The 21,390-nt window shown below is 38.0% G+C and overlaps 1 protein-coding gene across 1 annotated transcript in view; it reads right to left on the bottom strand.

The window, feature by feature from the left end:
* The window catches only part of MMP16 (matrix metallopeptidase 16), a 187,389-nt gene extending 166,213 nt beyond the window's left edge, over nt 1-21,176 (bottom strand). Inside the window, exon 1 of the mRNA XM_074816326.1 lies at nt 20,719-21,176. Coding sequence (XP_074672427.1) covers nt 20,719-20,850 — 132 coding nt within the window. The 5' untranslated portion in view covers nt 20,851-21,176. The remainder of the gene's footprint in view (nt 1-20,718) is intronic.
* Nucleotides 21,177-21,390: the final 214 nt, after the last annotated feature.

Raw genomic sequence — 21,390 nt, 5'->3', positions numbered from 1 at the left:
TGGGGAAAGGTATAAAAAGAACAATTATCAGAAAGACTTGCTAGAAATATTGTTACAGATGGATTCAGTAGCTGCTGAGGGTATACACTGTAGAAACAAAGAAATTAAGAAAAATCACATTTCCTGACATACAGTTTCTTCTTTTGTTATCATGACCATGTGGAAGAGAGAGGACATTGGAAACAGGTTTCTTTGGACTTGGTTTTCAGTTACTGGCCTGCTTTTTCAATCTTCTATGTACAGGAGTCCTAGAGTGGACATAAATGTTATTTACAGAGCTTTAGATCCTTTTAACACAGAAGAAGGTAGAGAAATAGTTGTTCACATGAGTTACACTAAATTTCACATTGTCCCAAAGCAACTTCCTCTTTCTTCTGTATGCTCTTAGGGGAAGGCAAAAATGGGATAGAATGTACAAGCCCTTGTCCTCTGCCATGGGAAGCCACACCTTTAAACAGAGGGCAGCCATTATCGCCTTTCTTTACAGTTGCTTGGGTCTCTTTCCGTCTCCTGGTTCCTTTAGCATCCCTTATGCACTCTGCTGTTAGTTCTCTGATCCACATTTCTTCTTACCCTGTGTAACCCTTGTAGAGTGTGTCTTACATGCTGGTGTACAAAGGATTTTTAAGCTCATTATTAGGAGAATGTGGTCTGACGCTGCTTTTCCAAAGACATTAATCATGATGTTTGATTCTGGCTCCTGCAGTAAAGTTTGGGCAAATTAACTGGCATCAGTTTCCTCATCTGTATATGTATGATACGCTAACAAAAGCATCCTAGAAAAATCCCATTTGACAAAGTAAGAATGCATACTTTTGTCAAAGGTCTGTTGAAGTTTCACAAGGTTAGAATGGTACAAACATACTAGTATCAACAAGCATGAAGTATTGCAGCTCACCTTTAATCACACTGATCAAATTATCAGACATCCCACTTATATCTGAACTGGTATATATGAGGAAAGCCTTCTGGAGCAAGAACTTTTGGATCCATACCATGATGCCTTAACGACTTTACCACCAACTCACGAATAAATCCTATGGCATGTGATAGGTCCATAGGAATCACCAGGGATGGTGGGCTTTTACTGAATGCGATGTTTAAACAAAGAGTGAGCATGTCTAGAACATGAAAGTGGTACAGACTGGAGACCCAAAACCAATAATAGGACTGTGGCAGAGTGACTGAAAAGTCTGTCTGGAGTGATGACTAATATTTTCCAGCATATATATACAAGGTTTCAATAAATGTCCTATAAAGCGCTACAAAATGAAGACATAATGCTTTTACACAGCATTATCGTGAGAATTTGTTTGCCGATGTTCCATCAAGCATTTTGAATAAGGGCACATTTATATGCAGCAATAATAAAATGAAGTCATATTTAGCTGTTAGGCAACTATGAAAGTATGTAAAGCTCTTCCTCCAGACTACCACCACAACTTCACTTCATCTTGGCACCCCATATTTCTTCCTATGCATTTGGGAATCATGGACACATATGTTTTGATTCCACTATTTTAATTGCTGGACTGGTTTTGACTGGGATGGATAATGTTAATTTTCTGCATAGTAGCTTGTATCATGGTGGTTTGGATTTGTGATGAGAACAGTGCTGATAACATAGGGAAGTTTTAGTTATTGCTGAGCAGTGCTTACACAGTGTCAAGGTCTCTTCTGCTTTTCACGCTGCCCTGCCAGTTGGGAAGGAACATAGTCGGGACCGCTGACCCCAACTGACCAAAGGGATATTCCGTACCATATGTCATCATGCTCAGCAATAAAAGCTGAGGAAAGAAGGAGAAGGGATGACATTTAGAGCGATGGTGTTTGTCTTTCCAAGTAACCATTATGTGTGATGGAGCCCTGCTTTCCTGGAAATAGCTGAACACACCAAAGGGAAGTAGCTGGTTTTGCTTTGCTTGCATGCGTGGCTTTTGCTTTACCTATTAAACTGCCTTTATCTCAACCCACAAGTCTTTTCACTTTTACCCTTCTGATTGTGTCCCCCATCCCACTGCGGGGAAAGTAAGCCAGGAGCTGTGCGGGGCTCAGCTGCCTACTTGGGTTAAGCCATGACAATTCCCAGTTAGTAAGGGACCTCCCCTAGGTCTCTAACCAAAAGGAGTGCACTGATGTAGGTCCGGATCTACTCATATACATACTCATTTTCTGTCTTTGAATATGGGGGTTTTGGGTCAGGCATAGCACTGTATGACTGCTATTGGAAGCCCAATCAAGTATCTTTACCTAGCAGGCATAGCAGGTAGAATCACTGGTAGTTTCAGGATATCTGTATTTCACTCTACTGTAGGAGTGATACACCTTGCATATCACAAACAGTATCACAGGCCTACATATCACTACAGTGTCACATATTTTAAAAGAAACACTTCACTTGGTCTTTGACCAAAGAAAGGAGGAGTCATGATACTAATGCCAATGGAGTGGCAGTGGTGCAATGTATCTCACGCTCTCCTCCTCCACATGGAAGGGAGTGCAAATAATTTGTCCCAGTATGTAGTCCAAGTAAAGAGGATAGGTCAAAGTAGCAACATCTACACCTTATTCTGATGGTGATCATTCAGACTAATTTTGAGAGAGAATAATTTCAATTTCATGCAGAAATTATGTCCTTCTTTTACATCATGATGAAACATGAGAAAAATATTTCTAGTGATCTAGTATATATCTACCTGGTACATACAGGTAAGTCAAACATATTGATAATAATTTCCCACTTTTTTCTGTAAGTGGCTTAAACTGAGGCACTACCTGGAAAATTGTCAGACACCTTATTCAAAGGATTCCTAGCTGTCTCCCCCAGTTAAAATATCCGCATTGCCTCATTTGATATTCTGTTGCATTTTAACATTTTCTAAATAAAATAAAAGAAATAAGTCTTAATATCTTGAAGCTACTTTGCCAAACACACAAGAAACATTTCTGAAAATTATCATCCACATTAACATCCTGCAAGCAATCATCCCCTGAATTAGTTGTCCCACAGACTACAGTGTTCAACCAATAGCACTGATGTTAGCAGGAGCTAATCCCATGAGTGAAGAGTACAGAGCAAAAGCAACAGGAAACATTCTAGCTGGTGATAAGGGATTCCACGGCTTCAGACACAGTCCCCTCGCACTTGAACTGAAAGCTCTGTAAGATAAATGCTCCAGGTAAAACCACAGCCACACATAGGTGAGAGTAAAACTCCCATTAATTTCAGTCAGGACACAATTTCACTGTAGGAATTTCATTGTCGCTAGTCTTGCTGTATTTTCAATATCCTTTCTTCTACTAAGAATAAAGAAGTGAAGTTAAAAGGAGGAGAGGAAGCACCATATGTTATATGGTAATAACTGTATTTACATAAAGAACAAGGGAGGATCTGAAGAACTGCAATCCAGTAACTCTGACTTCACTTTTAGGACAGAAATTGGAAATGCTTGCTATGGCCTTATTTACAAACCTTTAAAACTGTATGCTGCATAGACCAGCCAGAGTAACTCAAACTCATAAAAAAACTACACGTGGCAAATTTACTGTATGTATTGCTGATATGACAGACGATAAATGTGACACCATGAACATTTTATTTGTCTTGATTTCAAATCAGTTAACGCTGCATCACACAGCAATTTCATCTACAAGGTCAGACATTAGAAAAAGTTGTTTATACAAATTAAGAACTGACAAAACAAGAATGGAGGGTGTCAGATCAAGAGAAAACATTCAACTTGTGTAGGAGTAATAAGCACAGGAGGTATCAATAGCTTGGTTTTGTTTACACAGTTTATACTGAAGACAGTATTTCACAGGGTATCAGAGGAGGCTAATAATATCAATTACAAAAAGCCACTCAGGGCCTTCTCCTTTTCAAAACACTGAATGGTCTAGCTTCCCTAAACACAGTTCTCAACAGCATGCTTTCCCAGATGAAGGCTGAAGTCCTCTGCTATGTACCAGGCTGAGCTTTATAAAGATAAATGCAAAGGCAAAAAGCAGAGGAAGGCTCATTTTTCCCCATCTAAATACTACTCTGAATGTGGTCTTAAAGGCCAATAATGCTAGATCATTGCTACTACAGGAGTTTAGAGGGCTGCTAGTACATAACACAAATTGATTATCCCAGCTCAGTTCCCAAAAATACAGTTCAAATCAATTCTCAGTGGATTCTTCCTTGACAGTCCCAGAAGTACCAAAAAGTGAAGGAGCCTTGGAAAGCTCTCTTGACTTACCTCACTTTCAGCACAGGAGACTCCAAGCACTGGTTGCTTCTTTTGCCTGAGTCATATCCCAGATAAACACCAGCACACAACTGCCCACATCCTACAAAGGGACCTTTGGTTTTCTCACCAAAGGGGACATGTTTTCCATCAAAATTTCATCCACTGTGAGACTTTACCCAGAGATACAGACCTGTCTCTGAGGCAACACCATAACATTTGCACCATCCACAATCTGCAACCTTAACGGAAGTTTGTAACATGAAACTGCAAACATATAAACATCAGGCAAGCATTTCATGAGAGCAAACTGTTCTGGGTCATGACCAGAGATAACAATTAATGTTTCTGCTTCAGTTGACTCTATTCTCTCACCTGGAGGCTTGGGTGCTGCTTTCCCCAGCTCCCGTTTGATCAACTTTGGTACAGCATTGGGTAGCTTGCCGTGACACTAACCATCCTAGAGACTATGATGGGAAAAAACATGTCTGTCTCCTCAATAGTCAGCCAATGTAAGTCAAACTTACAACCAAGAAAAACAAGATCATAAGAAAGCAGAGATTCAAAAGAAATACAACACAGGGCAGACAAAGTGTTGACTCTCAATAAAATGTATGTGACTAATGGCAATAAAATTATTTCAGGCTTTTGAAGGCATATCGTCTAGATCATACATAAAACCTGACTGAACCCTCGCCCAATACACCAGTATGACCCTGCTGCAGACTGATAATATATAAAGCCCTGATCCTCAACTCTAAATCTGGTTAAATTCTCCTTCTGCCATAGAAGTGTCTGGGGCTAACCTTTGTCTGTGGTGCCTGGATGATGCAAGTCCAAAGAAAATATTGATATGCAAAAACAAAGAAACAACAATACAATCAGTTTTCCAACATATTGTTTTTCATCAAAATTTTTTGAGAGAAACTACAACGAATTATAACAAAGACATACAGATTATGGACTTCTCCCCTTCACATCTCATCTGAACAGAGTGAACCACCAAGAGGGACAAATCGGGATCAGTTCACAAAAAAGACTGGTCATGTCTAAATTAAATGTGCCTGAGACCATTCTCCAGCATGAAAAAATTACTGGCACAACAGTTCACCTCCATACTGTTAAACGTGCAGAGTGCCTGAATTCAAATCCTTCAGGAGGATGTCCCTGGTCAGTAAGAGTGCTAGCTGGTCCATACTGAAACCATGACTGAAACAATTTAACTGTGCATAGACTGCTGAATTCAGTGCCTGAAGACTTCTCTGGCCTTGCTTAGCTTACCAATATATACAGAGTTACTCTGATACTGAATTTTACACTTTTTGAAACATGATGTGTTACCTTGCAAATTAACTCCCGAAAGTTAACTTGTCAGTAGCTTGGTATCTTGCATTAAGCAAATCAACAGGTGAAAGAGACAGAAGTTCCACATGGTAAGTAAGTTTATCCAAACCTTTTCAGTTTACCATCTGTGCTGGAAATTTCTCAACCTAATTAGATACTGAAGATTTATACCGGTTTCAGTTAGGTCTGTAATGCAGCAATTTAAACTGTATCACCACTTTTACATAGAGCTCTCCCGAAAACCTGCAAAAAGTTTTATTATTTTAATATATTATACATAAACACAGTCGGATCTCTTCAAAGATCTTCCAGTACTGTGTTCATTCAGTATAAACCCATGCCGTGTAACTTGAAACTCACAGTAAACTCAAAGGATACCTTCTTGTACAGGCTCTGCTCCACCTTTTTTTTTACAGTCATCTTGGTTTTATGGTCCTCTGGGACTGAATTTCAAATGCTTTTTTGTCTCCAACATTAACGTGATTAGGGCTTTACATCTGAGCTGGACATAATGAGTTAAATTCATTCTGCTATCTTTAGAGAGACCCTTTGTGGGACTGCACCTCAAAAGCTCAATCTAACCCTATTAATACAAGCAAAGAGCAATGCCTGAAGGGATTACCTCCTCTGTTCTTTCAAAACCGAGAGCCACACCATCCACTGCATTTGTCTGACATATAACAGTGTGTTTCTGTTTAGCTCTGACTTTGAAATTCATGACTTGCTGTCTCTTTTCCATTCAGGCAATATCTTCTAAATCGTAGGAAAGAAATGTGGTAGCTGATTTAAAATACCCCCCATTATAGATACATATGGTTATATAGCAAAAAAAGCAGTGAATACAATTTTGAAGACAATCAAAACTGAAAAGAGGTATGAAGTGAGCACTGTGGCTAGTGCTAGATAGGTTTAATCTTAAACATTTCGTATGTTTCCTGAAGACTTGGCTTACCGGATGTAATGAAAATATTCAATTTTTTCTTTAACTGTGAATTTCTCATCCTTGTTTCAGGAAAAAAAAAAAAAAAAAAGATGTGAACCCAAAAATCAAAAAAAGCAGAAGACAACCAAAAATACTTCAAAAGCCTTTTTATGATTTTCAAAATAGGCTGGTTGGTTCCACAGGACTTACTCACGATTGTCAGCATTGAACTAAATGTTATTGGAAAAAGAAACTTTCATACATGGTGTCTGAATACTGTAAGTGACAAAAGGCAATGAAGCAGTGAACTCCATGTAATATAGTCCACATTTTTGGTCTAAAACAATAGATAAAGAGTTCTTAAGGTAGAAAGATTAATGCAGAAGTATAAACATTACAGTAAACGGCTGTCAGTAGAGCCATCAGCCTCACTGAGTAAGGAAAATTACTATTAGACTGAGGGTATAGGACAAGGAATGAATCCAGTCCATTACTGCTGATGAGAGGAGTTATACTATTTAAGCCCTTTCATTAAAAAGTTAAATCCCATCTCAAAAGAAATTAACTTTTTCTCACCTACATCACTTCCCTACTATTCTTTCTGGAAAGGTGTTCAAGAATACCACTCCTCTAATGATTTTAAACTTTATCCTAACTACAAGATTCAGTTTATGCATAAATAGTGTGTCTCCACTTCTTTTTGTATCAATTTTATCCCTTATGTACAGGTTAAGTCTATGGATTTCCACACTGATATTTATCTTATGTATTTAATGTATACATATTCTTAATTTACTCAGTTAAAATGTTTGGCAATTCAGTGCTTTTCAAACAGCTTGGAGTAAAATCTTGGACCCAATGAAATTAATGGCACAATCTAACCAATTCCACAAAGTTAGAATCTCATCAAAGTTTGCCAGTCAAGACCTCTAGACACAGATACCTTATTAGGATAATAAGTACATAAGTAAACAAATAACAGTTATGTAAAAGAAAATAGGTCAAATATGGGTGTATTCGCTTCTTCTTCCTGTCTCTAAATAGCTTCTTCTTATCACTGAAACATGGGTAGTATATGAGCTCCAAAAAAAGAAAGCATGGAGCAAAAGTCTATTTATACTTTCCATGTCTATATAAATCTGAAGGCTGTTGACTTCTTTCAGCAACTCTGTGAATTCTTTGTTCCAAAGGAAAAAAAAACCACAATTTTTACTTTTTTATTAGATACTTTACCAAACACCATTACACAATTTTCAACTACACATATAGCTATTTTATTCCTAAAACCAAGTTAACACCTACAAAGCCCTTGCATTGTAGGACATTTAAAGTTAAAAGTCCCACTCTGTCCTTTTCTAGCTATCATGCTAAAACTAACAGGCATGATGAATTTCTCTGTTGTATTAGAGTTGGAAAAAGACAAAAGCTAAGTTGCTTTAGGCTTTCCTGTCCATAGTCACTCATAACTTTACAAAACATCATAGAATGTACTGTTCTAACATTGTTAAAGCTTAGTTTCACCTTAAGAATCACATCCTCTGCTGCTGAAAATTTAGAGCAGGAAGGAAATATTCATAAAGACATTAAAAACCCCTTTTAATGAAATGGAATCTTTATTTTGAGCAAAGCTAAAGAAAGAACATATTTCTGTAGAATCCAAATCTTTTGGTCCAAATTAAATTGACATCACCTCCTTAGAAAGATCTTGCGTGTAGAGCAAAATTCTCTAATATCTCAGTGGAAAAGGCATCTAAGCAATTAATCTATGAAGAACAATGACTCTATCTTTATCTGGCTGCTGGGACAAAAAGTGAATTCTCTTGGCAGCCAGGAAAAATGATGGGATTATTCACAAAGGAACTAAAATACTGTTTTTTCTCTAAATGAGCCTGTCAGTGCAAAACAATAGAGTAGAGCTAAATATCACAAAGGAAGCTCTTCTGGAATAAAAGATTGCAGATATCCTTACCAAATGCAGACCTAAAAATCAACAGCAGATCTAGTCTTTCTATAATTACATGACAGCAGAAAACTCATTTAAACAGTACATCAGGTAGCACATTCGGGTATTTCAAATTTTGGATTTCTAAATAAGTAAATAAGCAAACATATAAACTGGCCAATAACACCTTTATTCTGACCAAGTTCATTTCAAAGTTCTGAAGACCTAAAGCAAGTAGTGTAAATAAATCAATGAAATTACATACCTGCCTATAATGAGATCTGATTTCTGGTATTAACAGAAATGTAAATTTCTGTTGAATTAATCCATATTTTACTTTATACAACAAAAGTACTTGAAAACATAGCTAATTATTCTTCACCGCCTAGGGCTCTTACCCAAAGAAATTATTAAAATGTCATTTTCATCTTCTTGGGGATTGTCTATCAGACAATAGACATTTAGCAAGCTTATTCTTCTAAGATGTATTTTCTAATTACTTTTTATAAAAATGCTTAACATTCTGTTCTCTCCCCTCAAGGGCAACAAATAGCTGTTTAGAGGTTTGTATGTTTAGGAAGGAAAGACAGTCTTTAAAATCATTTATGGTACACCAACAAATAACAGACAGAAGCACTGAGTTTATAAAATTTGCTAGAAGCATTCACTGTAAGTTAGGTAATATGTTTTACACAGACTTAAAAAGACCCATGCTTAGTCTCGTTAAGGTTGAAGGCAAAACTGCCTTGTAGTTAGTGGAGAAATGTTGTGTTCTTTATAGCCCTAACTAAATATTTAAAATACATGAGATCTAAAGATGTAAGAAAGTGTTAGCCTCTTGCACTAAGGGGTAAATGTATTTAATGATGTGCAGGGCATCAGAGTGACAGTACCATAGAAATGGAGTTCCGCTCTTGGTTTTGTCAGAAGTGCAGGTATTTGATGTGGTCTAAGATGATCTACGTTATCCAGGGGATGGTAGATACATATCATCGGACCTTTAGGAGGTCCATGCTTTTCTGGAACATTATCTAGAGGCCAAGTAAGATAGACCACAGGGCCTAAACAGCACCACGTACCTATGCAAGTGTAATGAATCCCACCATTGCAGAGGGAAGGGATTCAACCCCAGATTATGACATCTGAATGCCAGTGTCTACCTGGTGGAGCACCATAGATAGAGGTTCTTGACACCCTCCACCATCACTTAAAATTGGGAACAGGATCCTAAACAGAAGTGTCTAGTGTCATCTGAGATTACTTAGGACACACAGCCTGGTTTCCTGTTTGCTAGCCTAAAAAGATGCTTTCATAGGTCCCATGTTATTTCTGCCAGCCTTGTGCACATCTCAACCAAGGGTACCTTAAATGCTGCTGGATGCCTACATGTAAGCAACTGAATCACACTACTAGTCAATACTAATAGTAGAGTCCAGAAAAAAGATTCAGCTCACTCTGATACAGACATAACTGGTTGGTCGACCGAATTAGTCTCTGCTTCAGGAAGCAGACTGTTATTAATATATAGGAAAAATGTACAACACATTTGAACACCTAAATTTAAGTACTGTTCTCTCAAACTGAATCCCTTTCCCAAGCTAACCCTGAAGCTTGCACACTTGTTGAAAAATATACCTCACACAAATCATACTGCAGAAATGTCATCATCAGGATGTATATCAGCAAACTCAACCTTCACACATAAAATATCTTAAGATCCTTGTTTTGCAAGTGTTACATAATTTGCAGAGCATGGACATTACGATAGCTCATATGTGCCAGTGTCATGAATATCTGTAAGTCTATGTTTGTGACCACACTAATGATGGAATGTATGAAATTCCAAAATAAGATTTTTTAATGAAGCATAATATCTAGATATCCATAACACTCCTACTAATACCCAATTTTATTCACTAGGTAGTAATACTTAAATACAACAAGGCATAGTACTTCTATAAAATCATCATAAACTAGTCAAGCCGTCCTAAGACAGTGTCAGCAATCCATACACATCTACATCACTTTTAAAATCAGGCAGTTTTAGTCCATTTCGACTGCAGTAAGGATTTCAGATGGAGTGAAAATTTATATCAATCCTTCATTTCTCTCTGCCCCTCCTGTATTTTTAATTCTTAAAGTCAAAGAAATACACCGAATTACCAATCACTGCATGCCATCTATGCTCATAAACAGCTCTTATCATCTTGGATTATAGAACAGACATCACTTTCTGTCAGAAATTGCCTAACCTGAGCCAACTTCAAACTGTTGCCAATAGCCAAAGGAAAAGTCTATTGAAAAAATTCTTCCACTGTAGTTTTCCCTACTGTACTTTTAACAGGTTTTTTTCAATTACAATTTCGGAAGACACACCACTGTGGATTTTAAAACCTGACTTGACAAAACTCCAGCAAATATACAATAGTTAGCAATCCTGCACTGGCAGAGAAATAGGCTCTTGATATGTCTTTCCCATCTCTCTGATTCTATCTCCCATATCTCTGATTCTATGGTTCAATAATGACTGATGATTTTTGTTGGCTACAGGCAATGGTCTGTAGGAAGACAAGCTGAGGGGAAAGAAAAGAAAAATAAAGAAAAAGAAGATGAAAAGAGACAAGAAAGAAATAAGGAAAAGAAAAGTAAGGAGGAAAGTGGAAAGAAGGAAGGTCATAAGGTGAACTTATGGCACAGGAACCCTGAAGAATAAGATTCAGTTTCCACTTCTATTATACTTAACATGTCATCATAGCAAATCCCTTATTTCCCCTGTGTCTCATCCTCCCACCATTAAGTTTTTAACATCCAGGGGTATGTGAGCTGCATGTCTGCCTATTAGTGGTGTCTAATAGAAAACATTAATAGCTGGAGCAGTGAAAGGCAAGTCTTTTATTGTATTTCATAAAAATCCACAAATATTCAGACAAAAAAGGAGAAGCTTAGGTACCGTGATGACAAGGCAACATGAATGTTTGTGGAACAATTTACTTATTTAATAGAACACTCATTCAGAAATAAAAAACAGTTTTTAATTTTGCATTATGTAACATTTACAATTGGATACAAAATCCATTTTATTTAAGACTTTTACATTTATTTAAATACATTTTGAAGCAGATTATTTGTTTTCATATTTGGGTAACAAAAATTATCTTATTCAAACCTTCATTCTGAAAGAGTATGTGATACTCTCTATCTTCAGTTATCTAATGACATCCTTCATTTAATCCTACTGACAATGTTCTCTACCAAGTTTTGGTACTTAGATTTAAAAAAAAAGAAAAAAAAAAAAAAAAGCACAACCTAAGAAACCACCAGGGTTTGAAGTGTTATAAACGTGTTTTTCACTTTTTCTGCTCTGGTACTTGTCTCTTGAACATACTCACTACTTGAATGATTACACAGATGATCAAACTGAAATTATGTATTTACATTTGATTATATGCTTCTACTACTTTTTATGAAAAAAGTGAAACAGCCCTGAGGCAAATGAATGATGAAGATATATTCCTGGCTCTTTTACATCACTTCTCTTCTTGTTCTTGACATGTATTGGAAAAGGCAGCAAATACTCTTCTATTAGTCTAATTCATGTTTGTGCAAGCTAGGTTACAAAGATGGATAAGCTACGTGATCGATCTGAAGACTCATGATAGAACTGTATACACAACCCAGATCTCCATCCCCCCAGCAAAATTCCTCAGTCACTTACTCATATTGCCTCCTTTTTCCTACATTTTTAAAAATACATGCAACAGAGAAAGAGATAATAAAGACCTTTCCAAAGCTGACATTTCATATACGAGGAATGAAGGACAGAAGTATCAGAATCCATCACTTCATAATCAATAAGGAAAATCAACAATATGGAACACAGTGCTGGGTTGTGGGATTTTTTATTTTTTAAAATACATAGAAGTAATGAGAGAAAAAAAAAACACCTCACTTGCCAAGACCAAAATCATGCTGTACAGTCAGCAATATAATACTATCACTACTACTAGTAGTAGAATTTATTGTGTGGAAGACAGATCATTTATTTTACTTGCAATTAAATGTATTATTACTATTCTGTACAGCATGTAAACCATGACGTGTAGACAAACATAATCTCTCAATTTCTCTGCACAAACAGTGGGTCAAAGAAATTTCCTAGAAGAGCATCACACAACCAGTGTCTGAGGTAAGAAAGAAAAATATGACAGGATCATTACCCTCAGATCCAGATGCAGTACAAAAAGGAAGAAATTTCCTCTTTGGTACACTTTGTAAATATCCAGTGATACATTTAAAGGAAGGATCTTCCTTCCCATTGAAAGGGATGCTCGTTGTTCTGTTTTGCTATCTGCATTTAAAAAAACCTGACAATTTTCCATCTGCCTTTCAGCTGGCAATTTTCTGAAAAGGTAAGTCTCCCCCTTGCCAACCTGTATTTCACACTTGTAAGTGGAGAAGTGATTACATGTCAGCAAAAATGAACAGGACACCAAGGAAATCAAACAACTGTTTCTCTATCAGATCATGAGGAAAAAAATATTAAAGACCAGATTTTCTGAGGTTAGCATTTAATTTCAAATTATCTATACAACTGTGAAACGAGTTCTATTGTTTCATAAAAAGGAAAAACACATAACAGCATCTTCATGCGTTACCAACATGTCATGTGAGTGGGAAAAGCTGATGAAAATTGATATTGATTTGTCTTACAGCAGTTACTTTGTCCCCCATAACCACGGCATGGTATGAAGAGTACCGGTGAGTTAATACAATCAGAAGCTCAAAGCGGAGGGTATCAGTCCTAGAGGGACATTCTTTCGTCAAGCTCAGAGCTGTCCGGTATAGAGGCAAAGCCACTGCTACCAAGAGGTAGCGGCAGAGAGACAAATCTACTTCCACTCTGGCCCTACAGTGACAGATGTTCTTTTAAGATACAGCCATAAGGAATTTGTTCCAATATTCCTCCCAATGTACAGCGACATCTTCTACAAATACTCCATAGCACAACTGTCCCACTTCGCACTGCTATTCCACACAGGGGTCAATCATGATATGATTCATAAAGAATTAATACAAAAGGCAAAATATTTTTCATGCACAGTCACAACTGTCAAATAATATGCTTTATGAATGTCTTTTCACACTGTAATAAAAACTGCTATTGTTCTACAGAGAGAAAGCATCAAGTGACTTCAATGTTCTACGGAGCTATTGTGGCTCATCGCTTCAGCTGCACATCCCCTGTTGCTGCAGTTTTAATCCCAGGATCTTAAACCCCTTTCCCAATACTGGGTTCAAGACTCAGCACTTGAGATTGGATTGCCTAATGCTAAGCCCTGAAATCAACAGGGGATAAGTTTCCTCACACCCTGAAGCCTTCATCTTGAAATTAACAGGAGATTTTAAGCACGACAAAAACACCTGAACAAGCCCCTAAGTCAATTATGTGCTGTAATACCTCAAAAGGTATGCTAGGAACATTATGGTCAGAGCTGAAGTGCAGATACCTCCTCAGCTGGTTTATACCAGCTGATAATAAGTAAAGAAACATTGTACTAACAGTTTTGGTTAATAAGTAAAACTACAGAAATTTTTTTTTTCTATTTCTGTAATTTATGTCAATTTTAATTCATCACAGAAATAAGTTGTTACCACTTAATTGCTCTTACTGTACAGCAAAGATGCTTATAATGAATGACGATAAGCAGGAACATGAATGAACAGTTGCCAGGCAACCAATAAATAAAGGTTCCAAATAGCATGACCTCTCTTTAAAGGATAAAGCTCTAATGGTAATTATTTTTCAAATCCATTTCAGTGCCAACTAAAATCATGTTTGCAGCACTAATCCTGGTCTTCCTCATACAAAATGAAACCAAATCTGTCATTTGACATATCACAGATAACAAATTAAACAGAATCAACTTGCTCTTTCAGATTATCGTTAATAGTATCGTTTGAGGATAGTGAACAGGTTAGACAATAAACTGGAATCAAAACCAGAGAACTGAGAAAAAATAAGCAATTTAAATAGGGTAATTAAAATAAAATTTGAAAAGTTATATTGTTGCTTTATTGATCTTCAAAAAGCATCAACACAAAGTCCTCCAGTGTTCAACTCCACAAAACCATCATTCGATAAAGTAGAAGGATGACACAGATTTTAAAATACTGAAAACAGATGCAGTTTGAAATGTTTTAAAATAATATAATACCACATTCTATCTTTATAAACTCTTACAACTCAGTCTTGCTGAGTGCATAAGCAGCACTGAGGTGCCTAGAGCAAGCACTGACCTTTTAGATGGATTCAAATAAAACTGACAAAGAGCAGCATAAATCTTAAACCAGTTAAAGAACACAGTATATCCACTCTGAAGAAACAATGAATGGTTATGCAGGAGTTTTGCATTATGCCTTCTGAATAATGGAAGGGGGATTTCAGGCTTTTTTGGTGGGCTAATAAATTGTGTATTTATTTTAGTAAGATCTCATGTCAGAAAACATTAGGAATACGTGTTTTGGTAGGTTTACCTTGTACTACATAAGGTGATTACATAAATTTCTTTATTTAACCATTTTATTTCTTTTCTTTAGTAGAATTGAGAACCACTAATAGCTGTGATGCTTAAACACTAAACAGTCAAAAATTTGCAATAGGAAAATAAGATGAACTACAATTATAAACAAGTATGCCTTGTAGCTGAGGTCTAACAGACTATGTCAATTCTGAACTCATAAGAACTGGGACCATCTTTTCAATCTGTCTTTGAACAAAATAAATGCAACAGAATCCATAAACTTCCCTGCAACATTAGTATCACAAAATAATCTCATACTTTACAGTAGAAAATTGATCTACTGAAATTTTTGTAAACAGAAATTATTGTTTAAATTACAGCAGAGAATGCACTCTGCCAAGTAGTTGTCTCCACATGTATTTCTACATATCAAATGAGAGCCAGTTCATTATACAGTAGGTATTTGCCTCCTATGACACAAAAGTGTTCTATTGCCTATCTGATGCATAACTTTCCAATTATTTTCCATATCTAGATATATCTGCTCATCAGAAGCCTTTACAGAAGGTTTTCTATGTATCCGTATTTCCTCAATAATCAAACAGGAAATACACATTATATCTATATTTTTATTGACTAATATTTAACCCACTAACCACCTCCACCACCTCAATGAACAACTCCTTTCTATGCTTCTAATAATTTCAGTTTGAACTTCTTGTTCTAACAAAAATCCAGTTTATTTAGTTGATACCTAACGCAAGAGCGAGATTCAGAATTTAAGTAACTGAGAATCATGCATACTGACTGCAACTAAAAACAATGCAGAAGAGCCTGTAAATTCCTTTTAGGACACATAGCACTATTTATACCTAAACCACCTTAATTGCTTCTCCATAGTTTTGGGCTTGCATTTTAACAAATTACAAAAATACTGTGATGTGCTTGCAAACCTGACAACCGTGCCCACTAGTTGAAAAGTGTGTAAAAGTGATATTGGAGGATTTATTCCTTTTCAATGACCAGCTGAAGAATTAAACTGGTCTGGTTTTAAGCTTAAAAGATCCAAAGCCTGTGGAAGTAAAGGTCATGCGTTACCATTCAGCAGAAGCTGGAGGCTAATTGTAAAGTTTATTAACAATGAAACAATAGGGTTCTCAGCCACTTATTACCATGGAGGAAACTGATAGCATTTTTCTTAAGTTTGTATTTCACTGTATTTTGTTCCACAATATGCAATTTAACTGTCCCACCTCTGAAAATGGGAGGAGAGAAAAGACTATTTTTTCAAAGAGCTGCTCACACAAAAACAAGAGTAATTTTAAGATCTCTCCTAGGGATTCAAGTCTATACATTTAGCATTAGAAGAAGGAAAATAGAGCATAACTGCCAGCTTGAGGAGAGAGATGATGAAGCATGCTTTGTCTCTAGAGTTTCCCACATCACAGATAGAGCCAACAAAACTAGGTGCCATTCTAAAAGCACTTCTTTGCTCAACAGGCTTTAGGCAGATACACAGCTGATACAGTTGTTCACAGGAGTAAGAGTAGGCAGTATTAGAATCCAGAGATGAACCTTACTCTAGATTCATGCTGATCCTGTCTTCTGACCAAGGATCAATGGTTTCAGTAACCATTTTTTCTTTAACAAAATGGTGACATTGTTTATCAATCTCATATTGAATATTGAATAGTAATTTAAATATTCATATACTTATTATTTAAATATATGCATAAACAAATAACAGTAGAAGAAAAACTCACAGTATAATACCAGCTTAAACAGTACAATATTATTGGTTTTAGGAAAACATATAAATATAGTCTATATGGATGATACCTGTGAAAGACCATCTATAGACACTGCCAATAACACACAAAGGAGTTACCTTTGAGCAACACAAGATATTATTACTGCAGCGAGGAACGTGGGGAAGGGTGGGGGGGAAGTTGATTGCTCTATCATTTTTTAGTAACAAATTATCTTGTGCGTGCTTATTTCAATTTTGCATCTAAAATGTTCTTTTTAATAACCATTATTCCATTCAGTATCTCACTGATGGACATTTTCCTCTGCTAGTGTATAAAAATAGTTGAAAATAGTAGAAAAACTACTTTGATAGACATTAGTGCACTTATTGATATTATTGTTTTGGACCAATAGTTCAGCACTGAGAAGAGAGAGCTAACAGTGTAGTCCTTAGTTTTTCTTATGATATCGGAAAGCGTCTCACAAAAATGCCACTGATAATCAGTGAACTTTGAAAATTCATGTTAAAATCTTCCTACCCATAAGACTATGTAAATCTTAAAACTTCACCATGATTACTTAAACTATCAGTTTACAATCCTCACTCATGCAGCTTTACCACAAAGCTCTCACTGACTCAGAGTGCAAGTGTGCCCCTCCAAAGTTCCATACTCCATGATCTGAATCCTACTCAGCTATGTCTATTACATGAAATACTACATACATGAATACATTTCAGGATTGACAACCTAGCTATCATTGGAAGCTTGAGGACTTCATCCATGTAGATGTTTGGTTAAAAGAAATTTTACTAAGGGACGACAAAATTCTGAAGAACAGTAATGTTCATACAAACTTGTAAACTTCAGCCTTGTGTTTTTCTTTCAAAATATAACATTATTACTTAATATCTTTGAGCTACAGTAATATATCCTAAAAATTGCCCTAACAAACCTGTATTCAAACAAACAAACCAAAAAATCTAACACTGCTACACAGACTTTGCTTATCAATCAGGAACGTGGATTAAACAAGATAGAGTAAGAGAAAATAAATGATCTCCACATTTTATAACGTTCAACAGGTATTATCTGCATTTTATTTAGAGACAAGAAAGAATAAAAAAAAAATCTGCTTTCTAAGCAGATCCTAAGCATTTCTAAGCATCCTAAGCATTTGTTCGGTGACATTTCATTGAAATAAATGTACACCACTTCTTTCCTGAACCCTACTTCACGTATTTATTCTTATTGTCATATGAAATATTTGTCATATTTTCACAATTTACTATCAAGTACAACGGTTTCATGCACTTGTGCTGACACAGAGGATTGTACGGCACAATAGATACATGCTGTTGCCAAGTCCTTTGCTTCAAATTTCCCATGCTTTTAGCCTTTGCTGTTTCAAACAAAAAGAAAGTTGAATTCTCAATGCTATCCAAACAATGTGAACATGGGAATGGCTGTTCTTGGGCAAATCTCAGGTCCATTTAGCCCAGGACCATGTCACTGATAGCAGTCAAAGGCAGTGGCCTAGGGAGAAGTCCCATATTTTAGGACAGCTCTTGAATAGTAGAGTAATTCCCTGGAACACACTCCCGGCTCCCAGCAATCTATGGCTTAAAGACTTAAATATGAAAAGAGACTGGGATCACTGGCATATGATGACACACTTTGTTTCAGAAGGGCTGGGAGGAAGAACAGGAGATAGCATATTTCGAAGGAACAAATATGTGCCCTCATCACATACACACACACGCTACTCCATTCCACCCAACAGTGTTTCTTGCTCCCGATATTGTCTTTGCCCTCCAAATGTGTTTTTTTTCCATATGGAAGAGGTGCCAAAAATGAAAGTGTTTCCCTTCTTTCCTCATAAAACCTCCTTCTGACTGGAGTTGGCCTCCTGTTCATATTCCACTTGACTAAACCAATCTTTTTCTCCTCCCACACTAGCTCCATCTGCCGCCCGTCTCTCCAGCAGAGCCAGATGCCAGCAAAGCAGACTACTGTGGGAGGAGAAAGTTCTGTCGCTGGAATTTCTTCCCGATACCCTGCAGGGGGCCAGCCTGTGAAGCCTGGAGAGGATACAGAGAGCAACTTCCTCTCTTCCACACTGCTCTCCCCTGCTCATCAGTAAAGAAGGCAGCTGAGGACATGAGCAAAAGAAGGATAAAACGTCAATGTGCACTCTGAAATTTGCGACTTTAATATTTTTATAGCAAAAGCCTCACAAGTGTACTCCAGACTCGAGCATGGTACACACTGCATGAACATCTAAGAAGACATGAGTCCTGCCCCAAAGAGCTTACAATCAAACAGAAGCAGAGATGCACATTTGTGATTAGGAGCAAACAAGAGTGACTAGAGTGTAGCTGACAAAAGAAAAAACGACTAGGATTTATAATCAGAAGAGATCTCAATGATGAAGTGAAAAGACAATACTTTCTGGAGAGATAAAAGTCAAAGTGAGAAGCTATGGATGTGTGTTGTTAAGCTGAGAGAAGGATTGCATGTGGCAAGGGAAACTGCCTGTAGAGAGAGAAAGACTAGAATGAAAGCAGATAAGGGGAAAGAAGAAGTGATTTTTTTTATACGCTTGAGGTGATCTCGCATGAGGCAGAGGGAAAAGAAGTACAGGTAAGAACTTTAGACAAAAAGGGAGAGAGTCTAGGAACAGAGGAGCATATGCAAGAGAATCTTGCCAGAGACGGTAGCAAGAATGAGTGTCACTGAGTGAGAACAAGAGCTCATATAAAACAAGCAAGTGTGCATATGTGCGAGACAGAGGAAAAGACACAGACTTCATCTCTCGGAGAGAAAGAATTGTGGGAACCCAGGAGAGGAAAGACACTAGAAACAAAAATGAGTGAGGGTGGTGTATGGGTGTAGCAGAAAGTTTGGAGTGGGGCTGGCAGGACAGAGGAAGGTGAAGGAAACCAGGGATCTACAGAAAACCAGAATTAAGTATTAGAAGTTGAAAGAGCACATATAAATTAAAGAAACATAACAAGAAAGATGAAGAGGTTGAATAGACAAGGAAAGGAAGAGGGAAATACATACACCACACTGAAACATTAAGAAAAAGGGCTCACAGTAGAACAAATGGAGTGACAGGAGGAAGAAAAAGGAGGAAAGAATATACGCAAAGATGATAAAGTCAGTAAATGAACACAGTTAATAAAAAGCACTATGTAAAAACCCCCAACGGGAAAACTGGGAGTGTATGGAAGAGTGACTGGAAATGGATGTCCACTGAATTCTCACTGTCACTGTAAACTCTTAGGGTTTGCCTCATCTAGATATGCCCACATTTTAATGTTTTTCACTTGGAAAAATTCTGTTTGTTGGTCCTCCACACCCTTCAACTTTTGTGCTGTAGTTGCACCTTTATGCCGTTTGTTTCACTATTTCTAGTGGCAACTCTTTTTGTTACATTTAAACGGGAAAAAGATCTTATTTTGTCAAACACTCTACCACACAGAAACGTGCCAAAATCTCAAGTTTCCTTCCTCCTGTCCCCATAATGCTCTTTCATTCATTCTTCTTCACAAAAATAAAAATTAAAAAAAGTCTGGGGAAACTCAGCAATACAGCGGTATCTTAAATCCAAGATATATTCCCGGAGCCTTCCCTGAGCTGCGTGTACATAGCACGCCCAGGTTTCCTCTGCCCGGCTGAGGGTTCCCCGTCTCCCGCGGGCGCGGGCAGCGGGGGGGCGCGGGCTGCGCTCCAGCACCGCGCTTTGTGCTGCCGCGGGCAGCGGGGTCTCCGGCTGCAACGCATCCCTCGGGCGGGGGAACTCGGGGAGGGGAGCTAGCTACCGCCTGCTGGAAAGAAAGCCGGCACAGGCGTATGCCCCGGCTGCCGGAAGACATGGCTGTCCAGCTATTTGATTTGATTTGATTTAGGGGACAAAAAAAAAAAAAAAAAAAAAAAAAAAAAAGGGAAGGGGGGAAAGGGACAGGGGGAAGCACACACACTCGCACACGCATTCGACTGATCTTACCTCCACATTGAAATACTGCTCCGCTTTGCACACTGTAGCACATAAAATCCAAAGCAAGGTTTGCAAGAAAAACACCCTGGACTGAGACACGAAATCCAACCGGCTTCCAGTGCTGAATGCGAGTACGATCATAGTGAACTGTGCTTCAATGGATGGAAGATCTCTCTCTTTCTCTCTCTCTCTCTTTGCCTTAAACAAATACACAAACAAACCAAAACCCCCGTGTCGGTGAAGAGCCTGTAGCGCAGGTTCACCCACAGCAGGGGATGAGGAGGAGGAGGAGGAGGAGGAGGAGGAGGAGGAGGAGGAGGAGGAGCAGACACTTCACAGCACAGGCGGCGGCAGCGGCAGGGTCAGCTCTCGCTCATCCTCACCACCAGTCCCGTCAGGAGGGAATGTGGCGTCCGAGTGCAGCCGCAGCTCCTGCACGACTCCTCTCTGCCCAGCAGCAGCAACCGCCTCCCCGTGTCGTCCTCGTCCTCCTCCTCCTCCTCCTCCTCCTCCTCCTCCTTCTCCTCCTCCTCCTCCTTCCTTCTCCTTCCTCCTCCCTCCTCCTCCTCTTCTCCTCCTATTCTCCTCCTCTCTTTCTCCTTCTCCTCCTCCGCCTCCTCCCGGGAAAGGCCGGCCTGGACGCTCGGCTCGGCTCGGCTCGGCTCGGCTCGGCTCCCTGCC

Source organism: Strix aluco, chromosome 1 (genome assembly GCF_031877795.1).
Source record: "Strix aluco isolate bStrAlu1 chromosome 1, bStrAlu1.hap1, whole genome shotgun sequence".
Classification (NCBI taxonomy): domain Eukaryota; kingdom Metazoa; phylum Chordata; class Aves; order Strigiformes; family Strigidae; genus Strix; species Strix aluco.
The sequence above is the reverse complement of the archived record's forward strand: the minus strand, read 5'-3'. Positions and strand labels throughout refer to the sequence as shown.